This window comes from Wyeomyia smithii, chromosome 1 (genome assembly GCF_029784165.1).
Source record: "Wyeomyia smithii strain HCP4-BCI-WySm-NY-G18 chromosome 1, ASM2978416v1, whole genome shotgun sequence".
NCBI classification, from domain to species: Eukaryota; Metazoa; Arthropoda; class Insecta; order Diptera; family Culicidae; genus Wyeomyia; species Wyeomyia smithii.
This window is the reverse complement of record NC_073694.1, coordinates 61043185-61059468: the sequence shown is the minus strand read 5'-3', so window position 1 is coordinate 61059468 and position 16284 is coordinate 61043185. Positions and strand designations below refer to the sequence as shown.

Below are 16284 nucleotides of genomic sequence, written 5' to 3'. Positions count from 1 at the left end.
ATTTGTTTTAAGTGTTTCCATTATTTTCGAGTCAGATGCCGCCAAATTTATATATTAAAATGGTTGGTGTATTATTTGATCAACAACTCCTTTGGTTATAATACACAAAATGAAAATGCTGTAACTTATCAACTTACAAACGCACTGTTTATTAAACACGGACTGAACGATTCAAGCTCTACTCCAGCTATGAAATTTTCAGCCAATGTTGGGTGTAAACTACTCAACGTCTAATTCGAGCACAAATAAATACTTTTTGTAACTAAAACTCAACGTTGAGTAAAAGCATTTTACTGTTTACTTGGGTTGATGTTACGTAGTTCTCATATTATCGAATCACCCATTACTACAAATAAACCGGATGTACTTAGTTTTAAGTAGTTCTAACTTAGCGGCTACGTAGTTTTGAATTTCCGTGTATACAGGTTTGCACAAACTTCACTAGAATATGATGAATTATTAGAACATAAAAAAATTTTCCACGCAATTTTCGAGCTTACCCAGAAAGTTGCCGTTTAGTTTTGTAAGGAAAGTTTTACAAATACACCACACAGAAAAATAAAAATACCCAAATATGCGTATTTTCTACGCAAATCAGCCCTTCTGTGCGGGAAGGTACTTTTAGGTAAAATTGATTTACCTACTTTTGAGTACCTTCACGGAAGTCATCATTTAGGTAAAATCGGATACCTTGAATCAACAATATCAATAAGGCAATCCACGGGTGACGTTTTTTTACCTGTACGTTTGTTATTGTTGCTGTTTTTCAAGCTGTAAAATCAAAACACGGCCAAAACCGAAATCTTTTAATGTCGGCAATAATATCAAAAGTGATTTTATATTGTTGTATTTAGGATTGGCACTCGCGATACTAGCGCTACCGATCGGATAACATTTGTTTTTTACGCTTCTGGATCCGGATTGCATCCAAGTTGAGACCGATCGAACATACATAAAGCTGTCATAAGTTGAAAACAGACTGAAATCAGCTGATCGCAACTGTCTCGTGGATATATCAAAAACTCCTTAGAATTTTTTACCCGAAATTGAGTATTCGCATTTTATTAAGGGGCCATCCACCAATTTTTATGCGTCTTATTTACCTGAACCAGTGAAAACATTCAGGTTTACGTAAATTTACGTTGTTTCTACGTGTTCATTTCGTAATATTTTCTTTGTGTGTAGCACTCTAAAATGAGAATCAATTTTGAACAAAATATAAGTTGTTTCATCGAGAAAAACCGGCCTATTAGCATCCCTATACCGAGTAACAGTGAATGACAATGAACTCATGTCCTGGGCTCAAATTAATTTGTGCCCGCTGTCAGCAGTCAAGAGATGTATGGAAAGAGACGGTGATATGCTATTTCGTTTACACATATGTTGAGATGTTAGCCCTTGAAACATGGTGCGATGCCAAAGGGGTGAAAAAAACAGATTTTTTGGTTTCTATCGCGCAATTCACGTTGACGGTGTCGCTGATATTTGTTTGGTTTTTGCATGCTCACTAGAAAAATATGTTTCAACTTTCAGTGTTCTACACAGCAAAAATAAAATATCACTCGAATATGCGTATTTTTGACGTGAATCAGCCCTTCTGTGCGGGAAGCAACTCTTAGATAAAAGTGATTTACTTTTGAGTACCTATGCACGGAAGTCCTCATTTAGGTAAAATTTGATAGCTTAAATCATCAATATCAATATCAAAAACTCTCGAAAACGCCATACAATTTTTTACCAAAAATTAAGTATTCGCATTTCATTAAGCTGTTGCGTTGTTTTCACCAATTTATATGCGCATTTTTTACCTAAACCAGTGAAAACATTCTGGTTTACGTAAATTCACGTTGTTGTTACGTGTTTGCTTGGTAATATAACAGAGTAATATTTTCTTTGTGTGTAGGTTATACAGACACATGGTTTGAATATAAGTCGAAATTACCTAGATTATGATATACAACTTACGAGCGTGTATCGTCGAAGTGAACTGACTGCTATTGTGACACGGGGACCGTCTTGCCCGCTGTTCCCCTATATCAAACATCAGCTGGTTTTGGTTGATTTGAACTGTTTTTGTTTGTGCCACCGCGCGAATTGAAAGGAATAAAATTTGTGCGTTGAAATCAATGAGAAAAACCCGAATCCCTTGAGGCAACTGCTAATCATGGCACTACCTACGTTCGAAGTAAGTAGTTTATTATTGGTGAAACGATTCGCTAAAGTTGGTCTGTTTCAGAATGACAACAAGCTGCCATTGAACGAGTTGCTGATTACCCTGGACGAAGATGGTGTGAAAAGAACTGTTCCTGCGTTGGTTAGTATTTCGTTTATTACGACTGAATCATCAACTGTTTTCCTAATATAAATTCTCAGCATGAAAAATGGAAAGATCCACGTTGTTTCACTCGATACACTCCACTTCATGTTTACAATGGGTGTTTACTAGAGGAAGGCTCTGCCGGGTTTGATCAGTGGCTGAGCGAGGCCGGCTGGTTTATAAAGGACATGGAATCGCTGCTGGAACTGGAGCATTATCGGTAAGTTACTTTTACTTGGACTCTGTTTTTCGGATTAGTAGTGAAACATTGGTGGTCATTTTCCGGCTCTTGGTTCTGCTGAGCCGGATCTGCAAGCTGGAAATTGTAGCGGGAGAACAACAATGCGAGGCAAGCTTTGCCTTCATTTTGCCCACCCGAGCCGCAGTGCACTTGCGTGGCCCTTCGCCGAAAGGATAGTATGGTAGGTCATTTATGTTACCATCGTTGAAGCGATCGGGATTAAACTCATCCGGGTTGGGAAAGGGATGCGAATCGCGATGGTACGCAAAAATAGACAGTAAAACAGAAGTGCCTCGTTGGATGGTGTAATTTGTCCCGAAACCGGGTAGTTTTCGGTGCAAATACGATTTAGATACACTACCGGTGGATACTTACGTAAGGTTTCGTCCAAGCAATTGTCTAGAAACTTTAACCCGTAAAGACCCGGGACGGAACTTGTTTTTTTAAAAAGCTCGTTCTCAGCACTGAAACGGCCGATTTGGGAAAACTTGAACTTTTATTCAAGGAGAATAGTTGCTGTAAGTTTTGGTAAAGGTGCCACCCCTCTGGACCTCTCCCCGTTTTTGTGAGACGCAAATATGTCTGTGTTTTTGTTCTAATTTTTCAAACAGATTGAGCAAACACTGGGAATTTTCATACGTATCAATTGCTCCATGCATCAAATCATGTCAGGTGGATGAAATATGGTATGTAAGAGTGAATTTTGGAGTTTCCAAATTATTTCAGTACAAAATCACAAAACTACGTATTTTTATAAAAATTCAAATAACAAAACCGTTCTTCAAATTTTAAGCTCTACATTTTTGCGGTAAGGTCTCTTGAATCCATACGTGATGAAATATTTCTTTTAGCATGCAAATATTTTGAGCAAAAACCAGTTTAAATTCACCAAAGTATTTTCATGGAAACGTAATTTTCTCAGTCTCCCACGGTAGGTTTCAACTTAGCTCTTCAATTTTCAAGCTCTATATTTTTAGAGTAAAGTCTTCTGAATCAAAAGATGCTGAAAGATTTATTCTAGCATGCACAGATTTAGAGAAAATCAAGTCTTCATAAGAACTCGTACTTTAGTGAATTCAAACTCGTTTTTCTCCAAATCTGTGCATGCTAGAATAAATTTTTCAGCATCTTTGAATTCAGCAGACGTTACTCTAGAAATATAGAGCTTGAAAATTGAAGAGCCAAGTTGAAACCAACTGTGGGAGACTGAGAAAATCAGGTTTCCATGAAAATACCTACTTTAGTGAATTTAAACTCGATTTGCTCAAAATATTGCATGCTAAAATAAAGATTTTATCGCGTATTGATTCAGGAGACCTTACTTAAAAAATGTAGAGCTTAAAATTTGAAGAACGATTTACTTATTTTATTTTTTATGAAAATACGTAGTTTTGTGATTTGTACTGAAATAATTTGAAAACTCCAAAATTCACTCTTACATACCATATTTCATCCACCTGACATGATTTGATACATGGAGCAATTGATACGTATGAAAATTCCCGGGATTTGCTCAATCTGTTTGAAAAATTAGAAAAAAACACAGACATATTTGCGTCTCACAAAAACGGGGAGGGGTCCAGAGGGGTGGCACCTTTACCAAAACTTAGAGCAACTATTCCCCTTGAATAAAAGTTCAAGTTTTCCAAAATCGGCCGTTCCTGTGCTGAGAACGAGCATTTTCAAAAAACAAGTTCCGTCCCGGGTTTTTACGGGTTAAACTCGATATGCCCTCATAGGTAAAAGTGTTATTAAATTGTTGTAGCATGTTGTCTATCTCATGGGCAAGTTTTGGCTGCATTCTTGTTTTTTTGATAATTTCTACAAGACAGAAAGCCATTGCAGAGGCACTGGTTTTGAAACCACCTAACAAGAAGGAGAATGCTACTGATAGTACTTCATAAATGGACATTGTTTTTTGCTTGTTTGAAGCGTCCATTTTCCCCGATTCGTTGCTGTCAATAGGACCGCTATTTCGCAGCTGGAGAAGCAATTGCATGATGTCTTTCCGTGATATGTTTTCACTTTCACGGTATTCTACAATTTGACGAACAACGTTTAGAAGAAAATGTTCCAATTCCTTAGGAAATAGTCTAATTCTAGCAAATCTCACTAGTTTGGGAACTAGAAAGCTAGTCGCCCAGCGCATAAAGCTGCCCAAGTCTGATGGCAAAATCAGCTTACCTTGGTGATAGAATTCTTCCTCAGGATTATTGATCGAATCGATGCAAATTCCGAAGACCAATGGTGCAATGGCCTCTGCTGCATACCTTGCGAATAAGTCCCTTGCATCAAATTCGCACCCGTTCTGGGCGAATTGGTCCAAGTACCGTTGTAGGGATAACCCCGTACCCAGTTGTGTCTGGAACATCTGCTTCAGGCGGGTAGGACTAAAACTTGGTGTCAGCTTGGCACGCAGCTGGAACCACTTCTGTCCTTCCAGTGCGAACAGATGTGCACCGAGCGGGTCACGTTCCTGGTCTGCGTAAACTCCGTTGTGAAAGTGTTGAAAACTACTGGTCATAATGTCCCGCGCCAAACGATGGTCATTTATGACTAGAACTTGTCTAAGCAGGATGTACACTCCCACAAGCGGTTCATTCTTGGTGTGTTCATACAGATTGCGGTAAAATTCGCCCGCTAAAAGTTGCTGCCTGACGATGGCACCGATATCACCAAACGGAAAACTTGGCGCCAGCTGTGGTATACCCCGCCTGCTCTAGTAGTTAAAGAGATAGCGAAGCAGGGCAATGATAATGATTGCCAGCGCCAGAACAGTTGCCTGCACGAATGTGGCGAGCATTGCTTTATTGAGCGATCGAGCAGTGAAATACGACTATTGAAAACGCTGTGATAAGACATGCGCTTTATTGGTAAATGTTGCACCAGGGTAGTGCCTAAGGGGGCTCAAGTGGTTTCGGAAACACGATACTGGCAAACAATACATATAAGATCTGTGTCTTCTTATACTGTTTAAAAAGGGTGATGGAGAAGTTCACGACTGTAGCCATTTTTTTTATTCGTTCCAGATTTTGGTCTACGATGGTTTACAACCGGGGTGCCATTGAAGCTGTGATTTCCTTCACCCAGTCTGCCGTACCGTGTTATCTGGTCGGTGTGATCCGCAGCTCCGCCGCTATATTCCCTGTGTATTCGGCTGTGTTACGCTCGACGCTACAAGTCGTGTGTCGTTTGATAACGCAGCGCGAGTCGGATCGATGCTGGATCGGGCGAGAATTCCTGGGAGACTTGCTGTACAAGCATTACCTGATATCAGTTCCGCTGCTGTTCGATCTGCTGTCGACCTATGGCCGGGAAAACAAGACTGCACTGACCCAGATGCTGCACACAGTATTCAAGCTACAACCGAAGTACCGCAATGATTTGAAAACTGGGTTGCAGTTCCTACAGAAAGTAAGTACCTAGAAGCATTTTTTGATAATCAAATATCTCATAAATGTTTAGATATGAAGTAATAGTTTGGTTCTGGGTAGGACAAATCTTCAGCGAAAATAATTACAAATAGTTTATAGCTAAAAAAGTTTGCTTAGTTTTGTTTTTCAAAAAAAAATCTAAATTTGAAAATATTTCCACTAAAAAACCACACGGAGGTATGCCAACTACATCCTGATGTCAATTTTGCCCATACCGTGTAAACTGTGAAAAAAATTGCGGAAAAACTTCCTCTGTTTTCACCAAGCGATATCAGTGTCTGCAGCTAGTGATTTTAGAAGTAAAAGACATCTTTAGCAACGGAGGGAAAATCAACCACGATTGTGTAGATTTCGATTTCATGAACGTTAGTGATCAATTTAAATACCTGGTACTTGTCTGTGGTCTGAAGGGTCGATAATGCTTGCCTCGTAATCAACCTAAAATGGAGGCAATCGCTTCAGATGCTGTTGACTGAAACACAAGCCTTACTTTACCAATCAGATCGTACTGTATCAAGAAATTGTCGCCATGTTGCTCGGGTCGAGCTATTTAGCGCGCTGCGCCTTTCTATTCCTAGTGGCAGTAGGGTTGTTGCAGAGATTTTTGACATTCGCCAGGTGTGCAATTGGGTTTCCTCCAAGCAGCGCGTGCAGCTTATGCTTCATGCGCCTTCATCATTCTCAGTCGTTCGTCTGTACTCCATTGTAGGTAGTCCGCAGAACCAAGTTCAAGTTTTCCGTGAGTAGTGTTGTTGTCTCGATTCTGCAGGGGACTACCGGTCTTATCAGGGTTTTGTACAGAGTCGTCGTGCGTCGTTGCACTCCATTTGACCGAAGTGTCTTTTGAGGTGGAAAGTAGGCACGATTTTCAGCCTGGGTGTGTTTCTGGATCTCCTCGCTGGTGTTACTGTCGGCGGTCATCAGCAATCCTAAATACACAAGACGCTTAACGCCGCCTACAGAGACTTGAGTTCTTGAGACGCTCTTCTCCAGCCTTTCGCTAGAATGTATTTCGTTTTCGATGCATTTATCGGCAGTCCCATTCCTTTGGCTTCGGTTTTTAGTCGGGCGGGGGGTTTCTTCCGCCGTCGCCAAGTTGGGTGTTATTAAATATATTAAATACCAATATAGTTCACTTACGTGAAATTATGAAGACAAATTGAAAATGACAGAAGCGTTAGTCACCTTTTCGACCGCTAGGTGCGCCACTTCTGATTTTGTTCTACACGACATGCGAAATAGAGTAACTTTTGACAATAATATTACCCTAATGGGTACACTGAAAAAAATTCACATTTTATTGTGAAGTGGACTCGGCCGAATATTTTATAATAATAAAGTTCGCCTATGCATAAGGCAATCCATGGGTGGTGTTCCACGGTTTGTACGTTTGTCGACCTCCGACACTATTTTGAGTTGTAAAATGGCGACTTCCGGTGACTGGGAAACTGCCGAAAATAACCAAATACCACCTAATATGGGTGTTTTTTAACCAGAATGACGCTCAGAGGCCAGAAATTGTCTCGAAATGCCAGTTTGAAATCCAAGATGGCGACTTCCGGTTTTTGAAAAATCAGACAAAATTTTGAATTGTAAGATGGCGACTTCCAGTGATTGGAAAAAGAGGAAAATGACCAAATACCACCAATATGGATGTTTCTTTAACTAGAATGACGCTCAGAGGCCAGAAATTGTCTCTGAATACCATTTTGAAATCCAAGATGGCGACTTCCGGTTTCTGAGAAACAGCGCGATATGACCAAATACCATCCAATATGGGTATTTCCGAAATCGTGATGATGCACTGAAACCACAAATCGACCTCAGACAACATTTTGAGTAGTAAAATGGCGACTTTTGGTGACTGGAAAACTGCCGAAAATGACCCAAAAACAACCAAATATGGGTGTTTCTTTAACCAGAATGATGCTCAGAGGCCAGAAATTGTCTCCAAATGCCATTTTGAAATCCAATATGGCGACTTCCGGTTCCTAAACAACAGTGGCAAAGACCAAATAACACTCATTATGGGTATTTCCGGGATTGTTATGATGCACTGAAGCTACAAATCGACCTCAGGAAACATTATGAATTGTAAAATGACGACTTCCGGTGAATGGGAAACTGCCGAAAATAACCAAATAACACCCAATATGGGTATTTCTTCAACCGGCCGATTTCCATCCAATATGAGATGTTTCGATACCAGAATGATACACAGGAGCTAGAATCGACCACAGACAACATTTTGAATTCTAAGATGATGACTTCCGGTTTCTGTAGAACAGCCGAAAATGACTAAATAACACCTATTATTGGTGTTCCTTAAACCAGAATGACGCTCAGGGGCCAGAAATTGTCTCCAAAAAAAAAATAGCCTAAAGGGACCTAATACCACCCAATATGAGTGTTTCTTTAACCAGAATGGTGCATGGAGCTAAAAATTGACCTCAGACACCATTTTGAATTGTAAGATGGCAACTTCTGGGAAACAGCCGAATACTACTGCATATGAATATTTCCGTAATCGAAATAATGTATAGAAGCCAAGCATTGACCCTGGACACCATATTGAATTCGAAGATGACCACTCCCAGTTTCTGGAAAACAACGAAAATAACTGAATACCACCCAATATGAGTATTTTCGGAATAGAGGTGATGTACTAAAGGCAAAAGTCGAGGATGTTGTCATTCCGATAAAACCAATAATTTCAAACGATATAAACAAATCGCAAGAAATCAATTAATTTGGAATGTTGAAAATTATTGAATTAAACACAAACATAAGCGGGACGAAGTTTGCCGGGTCAGCTAGTAAATACATAAATATGCTGGTTAAAGCAAAGCTGCAAGTGATGAATACGAAGATTAGAACTCGAGAGCAAAAAATTCGGAGGGATAAAAAAAAAACAAAAAATACTTTCAACACGAAGAAAACTAAACATTAAATAATAGTTTTTGCATAACAGTTGTTATCACTAATTATGTTTGTTTTGTTGAATATCTTTTATATATAATATAATAAAGCTTTTAAACCAATTACAACATGATATGTATCCATATTTAACAATTTAAATATAAATTGATAGAACATTCAAGTGTTATCTAAGCTAAAAGTTGCACAACAACCTTATACGACTATTGACAACCATTGTGCGGTTTCTCCTTTTATCTTTTTCACGAGGTAATTGAAATATTCATTTAATTGTACACTTCGTGGCCTGATTATTGAGCTTGAGCTTGACGGCCGCACATTTCGTAGTTGCTTCCCGTGATGGATCTGAGCTAGTGAAGTTACACAGGGAACCACGTATATAGCAACTTGGGATTAGTTTACCATTTTCACGTCGTGGCCTGATTATTTGTATATGTAAAAACAGCAACCCGTTGTTTTACCAAAGCCAGGATCGGAGTTGTCAAGGATATCTTATAGATAACAACCGGGCTGGCGGCTTCTACTGTAGTACATAAGCGTCGTTACTTTGGTAACATATAAACATCCTGGAAGGGTATAAAAACTGAAATTTTCACCCAGGACTAGTTAGTTCATTTTCAACCGCTCCAAGATACAGATTAAATAAATCTGTCATTTACAAACCGGTCTTTTCTTTCTGTTCGAGTATTACCAACAAGAGTATATTTCTTCTTCGTGCCTCGATAAGCTACATCTATTATATTATCAATATTCAACTCCCGGAATGGCGTTAGTTTTACATACATACATATATTGTTTATATACGCACGAAATCTGCAACATATTTTTTTCTGTGAAAGTATGAAATTGAGACAACTAAATCTAAAATTGAGTAAATTCAGTTTCGTGTGTGAGAATGTCACACGCTCACAGAAATTCAACAACAATGCACAGTGGTACAGTGAGGCAACGTAGGCGGACACGAGTTTTTCGATGCGATTTTGTGGTTTTAGAGTAAAATTTTTTTCTAAGAATTTGTTTCTTTTATTTAGTCTATTGTTTATGTGCAAACGAAAATTGGGGTGGTCCTGAAATCGACTAAATGAAAAAACTAACTTTTTATTCGCATAAATAAATGTATACATTCATCGGCACAGTTGTAGATCAACTAATTTTAAGCAACTTTCGGTATTTCTTCACAATATTTATACAATATTTGTTCTAGCAAATGATCCCAAAAAATATTATTTATGTTTGCCCTTAACGGAGACATCAATATATCAAAAGGGCCTATTTTTTAAATAGAAATAGTGAACTCTTCATCTGTATAATATATCGACAATGTTTTTTCGTCAAAATTGGCGTGTTTTTGTTTAAAGTTACCGAAGTAAACTTTGTTTTTAAATTTAAATTGAAAAAATAGAGCGAAAAGACTGTTTTTGGAAACCAAATTTCATGTCTACAAAAAAGTTTTTTAACAAAGTTACTTAGAATTAGTTGGTCTACAAGTTCGCCAAAGAATGTTTTATTTCGTTGATTTTAGGACCACCCTAATTTTCATTCGCACATGAATAGAGTACTATGTATAAGAAAAACTTTTTATAAAAACTATGGCTTTAAACCGCAAACCAAAATCGCAACGAAAAGCCTATGTCCGCCTGAATTGCCTTACTGAAGCACTGTGCAATGAGTTTAGTTACCTTTTTCACCACAAGAGGGGGTGTTCCCTGTCTGTCTTCACGGGAATATATGGGAAATTCGAGAGTGAACTATATTGTTATTTTAAGATATTTGGTGTTATGATATCAAGCTCATTCGCGAATCCCAGAAGCGAAAACGACCTTGTGAAAATCGTGCCTCTCGTGTCGATGCCCGCCCTCCGGATAACATCCTCAAGAGCGATGTGGAAGAGCATACAGAAAGGTCCTTCACCCATCTTAACCCTTTGCGCGATTCAAAGGGACTCGAGAGCATCCTGGAAACACGCACGTAACACACGTGGTCTTGATAAATCGCGTTCGTTTATTCGGGAATCCGTTGTCGTGCCTGATCTACCGTAACTATTCTTGATCGACTAACATGCACGTTGTATTTTTTTTATATACCTCATTACTTTATTTAAAATTTTGTTACATTTGAATTCGCGATATTTCTGTAAAATCTGTAGGATTGAAAATATCTTGTCGGAGGTAGCGCGGGCTCTCATAAAACCCACCTGGTATTGGCTCACGAACCAAAGTTAAAGATAATAGACGACGGAACAGGATCTGCAAAAGTGTTTTGTAAGCGCTATTAATAAGCGAGATGCCGCGGTAGATGCGACACTCCAGTCTATCGCCCTTTTTGTAGATGGGGCAGACGACTCCTTCCATCAACTCGTCAGGTAGTTTTTCCTCCTCCTAAACTGTGGGTCATTTCCACCCCAGTGCAGCTCGCTAGACATTACATTTCAGCTCGCAGCACAAAGCCTCTGTTTGATGTGTTGAGTTTCTGGTAGAACGTTCGCGTTTCCTGAGCATGATGCAGTTGTTCCAGCTTTGCATACTCCTTCTCCAGGTGACGCTTTTTCTCCCGGAAGATTTGGGTTCGCTGCATCTTCTTCTGTCTGTGTCTTTCTACGTTCTGACAAGAGGCACTGCGCTTCTTAGCCGCCGCACAGCGTTCTTCTCATTCATCACTCTCCTACACTCGTCGTCGAATCACTCGTTTCGTTGGCTTCGTCCCACATGCCCGATGACGTTCTCCGCTACGCTGTTGATGGCTGTTTTGATAATGTTCCAACAGTCCTCGAGAGGAACTCACCCTAGCTGGTCCTCTTTCGGTAGCACAGCTTCGAACGAATGCGTGAAAGTTTTCGGCGACGTAAGGTTTCTTCAATCGTGCGAGATCGAACCGGGGCGTACCGAATGTTGTTAACAACGGAGAGTTCCGGGTACATCTTAATCATCACCAGGTAGTTGTCCGAGTCCGAGTAGCGCTCCTATAGCATCTGACGTCGATGATGTCTGAGAAGTGCCGACAATCAATCAGAACGTGGCCGATCTGTGTTTCTGTTGTGCTGAAAGCAGGTTATTAGTTGTTAGTTTCTTGTTTGTATTATCCATCTAACTTAAAGTCTTAATGAACATGAATATATCATTACCGTCAGCGTCGCAATAGTATACACTTCGATTCACATTAATTTCGAACAATTTCGATTTGTAATTCCACGGTAGTTACGGATATTTCTTTTCAACAATCAAATCTATACTAGAGATATTCAGAGAGAGAGAGAGAGAGAGAGAGAGAGAGAGAGAAAGAGAGAGAGATAAGCGATGAAAAAACCGCCAATTTGGCAACTAGGTTTCTCATGTCAGAGGTGCCAGCTCTCTTCTCAGTGCGCAATGTTGACTAACTTTTTCATTCGACTCGTATAACTGATCGTGACGGTGGAAGTCCTGAGGAATAATAAAGTGCGTCACAAAAATTGTGAGGGTGTTAAATCTAATGTTTATGTTTAATTTTTTATACCTTCACCATAATTGATCATCATTTTGCTGACCATACGAAGGGTTTGTGAACCACCAGTTAAAAATCACGGTGATAACGCAATTTTGCAGTATTCTTAATTCATTGTTTAGTAAAAGAACATGAAAAACGTGTGAAAATAAATATAACCTTTTTTGTACCTAATTGCAATACCTCTTAATGTGTTACCTTTCTTGTTCGTTTGGCTCAGATTTTGACATGTTCGTTTGGCTCACAACATTCTCTTCGCATATCTCTCCCTCTGAGTATTGCTAGTCAAAACTGGGTCAAAATCGAGCATTTAAAGAAGGGTTTTGACAGCAGTTAGTGCACTTCCAGGTCAAAACGAGGTGAGCTGGTGGAATAAAGAAATTCGCTATAACTTTGCGATATGCATCGCAAGAAGAACAAAAAGCGAGCGGTATCATCGGAGTCGAAGTATCATTGATTGGTATTCCGCACTCGTGTCAACCTTCGTAACTCAGCACGGCCTACACACGACGATGTTCATGGAAACGGCAAGTCGCAGGCCCATTTCGTTGGTCAGCTGGTGCGCGCTGAACCTTTCAATCACCGGTTTGTATTCCTCCTCTTGGCCGTCCTGAGCATTGAAATCTCCGATGACTAACGTGATATCATGTTCTGGACACTGGTCGTACTGACGCTCCAACTGCGCGTAGAATTCATCCGTTTCGTCTTCGGTGAGATGAGGGCTGTGCAGGTTTATGAAGCTGATGTTGAAGAACCGACCCTTGATTCGCAAGCAGTACATTCGAGAGCTGATTGTCTACAATCCAGACACCCGTTTCCGCATTTCACCCACCACTATAAAAGCTGTCTCCAGCTCGTGTGTGTTGCCGCAGCTCTGGTAGATGGCATATCCATTCCGGAACATACGTATCATTGAGCTCTTCCAGCCCACCTGCAGTGCTACGATGTCGAACCTGCGGGAATTCAATATTTCGGAGAGTACTCGTGTGCTCCCTTGGAAATTGAGAGATCGGCAGTTGCACATTCTGAATTTCCAATGGTGAATGAAGGCTATAGCACGAGGTTTTGTATATGGGTCGGACATTCGTAATCAAATTGAGGATTATGTCAAACATTACGCAGTGTTCAACTGCAGACCAATCATGGCCATTTTTTGATTAACCTTGCTCTAGAATTTATATCGTCTACCAAGGACCGGATGCTGGAGTCGGCTTTTTTAATATCTTTATTATCGTCCACAATCTAGCAACTTAGCGGAAAGATTGTGGACACATTAAAGAAGAACCTCCAAAAAATTCGGGAGGAAAAGAACTGGAAGAAACACTGAATTCTTTTTCAAAAATGTACAGTTCTACGCCAACCGATGATTTGGGTAATACATCTCAAGGGACCATTTAATCTTGACTGAAACTGTGCTCTAATATCCTCACATTCCAATTTTGCTTTACTCTCTTAGTTCTCCAAAGAAGCAGAAATTTATCTTCTGTTTGCATTGGACCTCCTTCCGTTCAGAGGATCTCGTACCCGAAAACCCTTACATGCCAAATTTGGCTTAATTTGCTTGATTAGTTCTCGAGTTATGCAGAAATTTGTGTTTCATTTGCATGGAAGCTCTCTCTTCCATACAGGGGAGGGGTCTCGAATCATCATGTGAATTTTTCCCGGTCCCAAAACTCCTACAACCCATGTTGTTCACACCGAATGGTTAAGTAATTTTCAAATCTTTATGCATCAGACAGACAGACAGAAATACATTTTTATATAAACATATAAATCAGAAATTTTCATAAATTACTTCCGTCATATGCATTTATTATTTAGTATTATGCCAGTTTCGATTTTGTTTTTATAAGAATTTTTTCCAAAATTTGGTTTTTATTAACATTTAGGTATTGGTAAAATTGAGAATGAAAAAAAAACTCAATTTCACACAAGTTTCGATTTTCCCATTGTAATTATAAATCTTTCCGAATTAATTTTATGGTTTACTTAACAACAAGCTAAAACTCAGAAATGCTTCTTATTCCGAATGGCCTCTATTGAAAATGATTTCTGACTGTTTCTACTTTTGTTTTACAGACCTTCAACACTATCCACCAACAGCTGGAAACGGATCGCCTGGATGGCCACACGGCGAGCACAGCAACGCTACAGGACCTAGCGATATACAGCCTGGATTGTTCCACGGTGCTTGCATTGCTAGTTGAGTTGTATCCGGAATGTCGACAGATGTGCACCGAGCTGGGCATGGAACCATCCATTAGTGCTTTCTACGACAACAGTGTCACTGTGCTGTACAAGAACATTCACTCCGTGGACAACGATTCGCCCTATCTGGGTTTTCTGAATGCGGCACGCGTAGAACTGCTGTCGGCTTTTCGTGCCATTGTGAACCTACAGCTGGAGAGGGTTCTAGACAATCCAGCCGATAGTCTTCTGCCAGCGGATAAATTGCTCTGTATTCTTACCGAATGTCTGTCGGATGCAATCTTTGTGAGAGACTACCAGCTTCGTTACCCGGTTGAGCGAGATATAGATATCTTGAAGCAGGCGTGTCGGAATGTAGATACCTTCAAGATGGACTTTGTGCAGAATGCCTATTGCGCTGATGAGGCTGAAAATGGTCTTACAAACGGCCATTCCGATACCGTTCCGGAGGATGATGAAAGTTTTGGTGAAGCGGCGGGAGGCGTTTTAGAGGAAGAAATTTCGAAGGTTGCTGACCACAGTTCAACGGAGTTAAAACTTACAGCAGAGCAACAGGCAGAAGTGGACATCCAGAAAGTGTTGGACGTTTTACCTCATCTCGGGGATGGTTATGTTCGAAAGATTCTCAGCAGGTACGACAACGTTGAGCAGGCAATCGCAGCCGTACTGGAAGGAAATTTGCCTCCAGATTTAGCGGAGGCAGATCCAACTGAACCCTACATTCCGGCCGACAAGCTTGATACGCTATTTTTGGAGACGGGAATCGAGCGATTGAATGTGTTCGACGGAGATGAGTTTGATGTGCTAGTTCACGACGAGATCAAGGGTGTAATGAAAAAGGGCAAGGGTATGCCTGGGCAGGCGAAAAATTTGAAAGAGATGTTGGACGATAAAAGTCATATACGAGAGATGAAGGATCGCTACCAGGAGTATACTAATATTTGCGATGAGTATGACGACGAGTACGACGACAGCTTTGATGCGATGGCCGAGAGTGAATCAAGAGCTAAGGTGCGCTTGACCCCTGCCATGCGAAATGCGCTGGTCGACGAGTTGGAAGATGAGGACGAAGAAGATGAGCAAGAAACCGAAGAACGTTCCTCGTTAGCGATGGCAAAGAAACCACTGGATTTTTGTGAAAATCCGGAACTTGTTCGGCAACGGTATGAAGAGAAACGACAAAGCAAATTTCAAGCTAGACACGGTGGCCAAGTCTCAGCAGCGTCGGGTGGAGCCACGGGTAAAGACGTGGTTGGCAAAGCCAAGGGACAAGGCCAGGATAAATCTGTACTGATGAATCGAAAGCACAAGGGCGAGAATAAGGCAAGCCGAGCCAACCATAACCGAAAGCAAGGAGCAACTTTTAAACGAAACAAAGGGATGATTCCATCCTAAGAGAATGTTAGCTTTACTGTTTTTTTGTAAACAATTAAATTGTCGTTCATGAGTTGAAGCCGTATTCTTTTGAAAGAAAGTCTTGTTGGAAATATCGTCGGAATATAGTAAGATGTGTTTTAAAACGACATTTCGGTTAAACTTTCCACAGCGCACCACCTGTGAATAAAAAAAAGTCAAACAACTATAGGGTAGTTATTAGGGTGGGGCAAAGTGATCTATTTTCAAGAATTAAGTTTTTTTGGTTCTTTTTGGGCCCCATACAACCCTAAACT

General features: G+C 40.2%; 1 protein-coding gene across 1 annotated transcript; it reads left to right on the top strand.

The window, feature by feature from the left end:
* Positions 1–1903: 1903 nt before the first annotated feature.
* On the top strand, positions 1904–16061 carry LOC129716554 (activating signal cointegrator 1 complex subunit 2). The gene is made up of 5 exons (XM_055666384.1): positions 1904–2185; positions 2237–2314; positions 2374–2537; positions 5588–5972; positions 14486–16061. Exons 1-5 carry the CDS (start codon positions 2165–2167, stop codon positions 16007–16009), a joined length of 2172 nt encoding a protein of 723 aa, XP_055522359.1. The 5' UTR covers positions 1904–2164; the 3' UTR covers positions 16010–16061.
* The last annotated feature ends 223 nt before the right edge of the window (positions 16062–16284 follow it).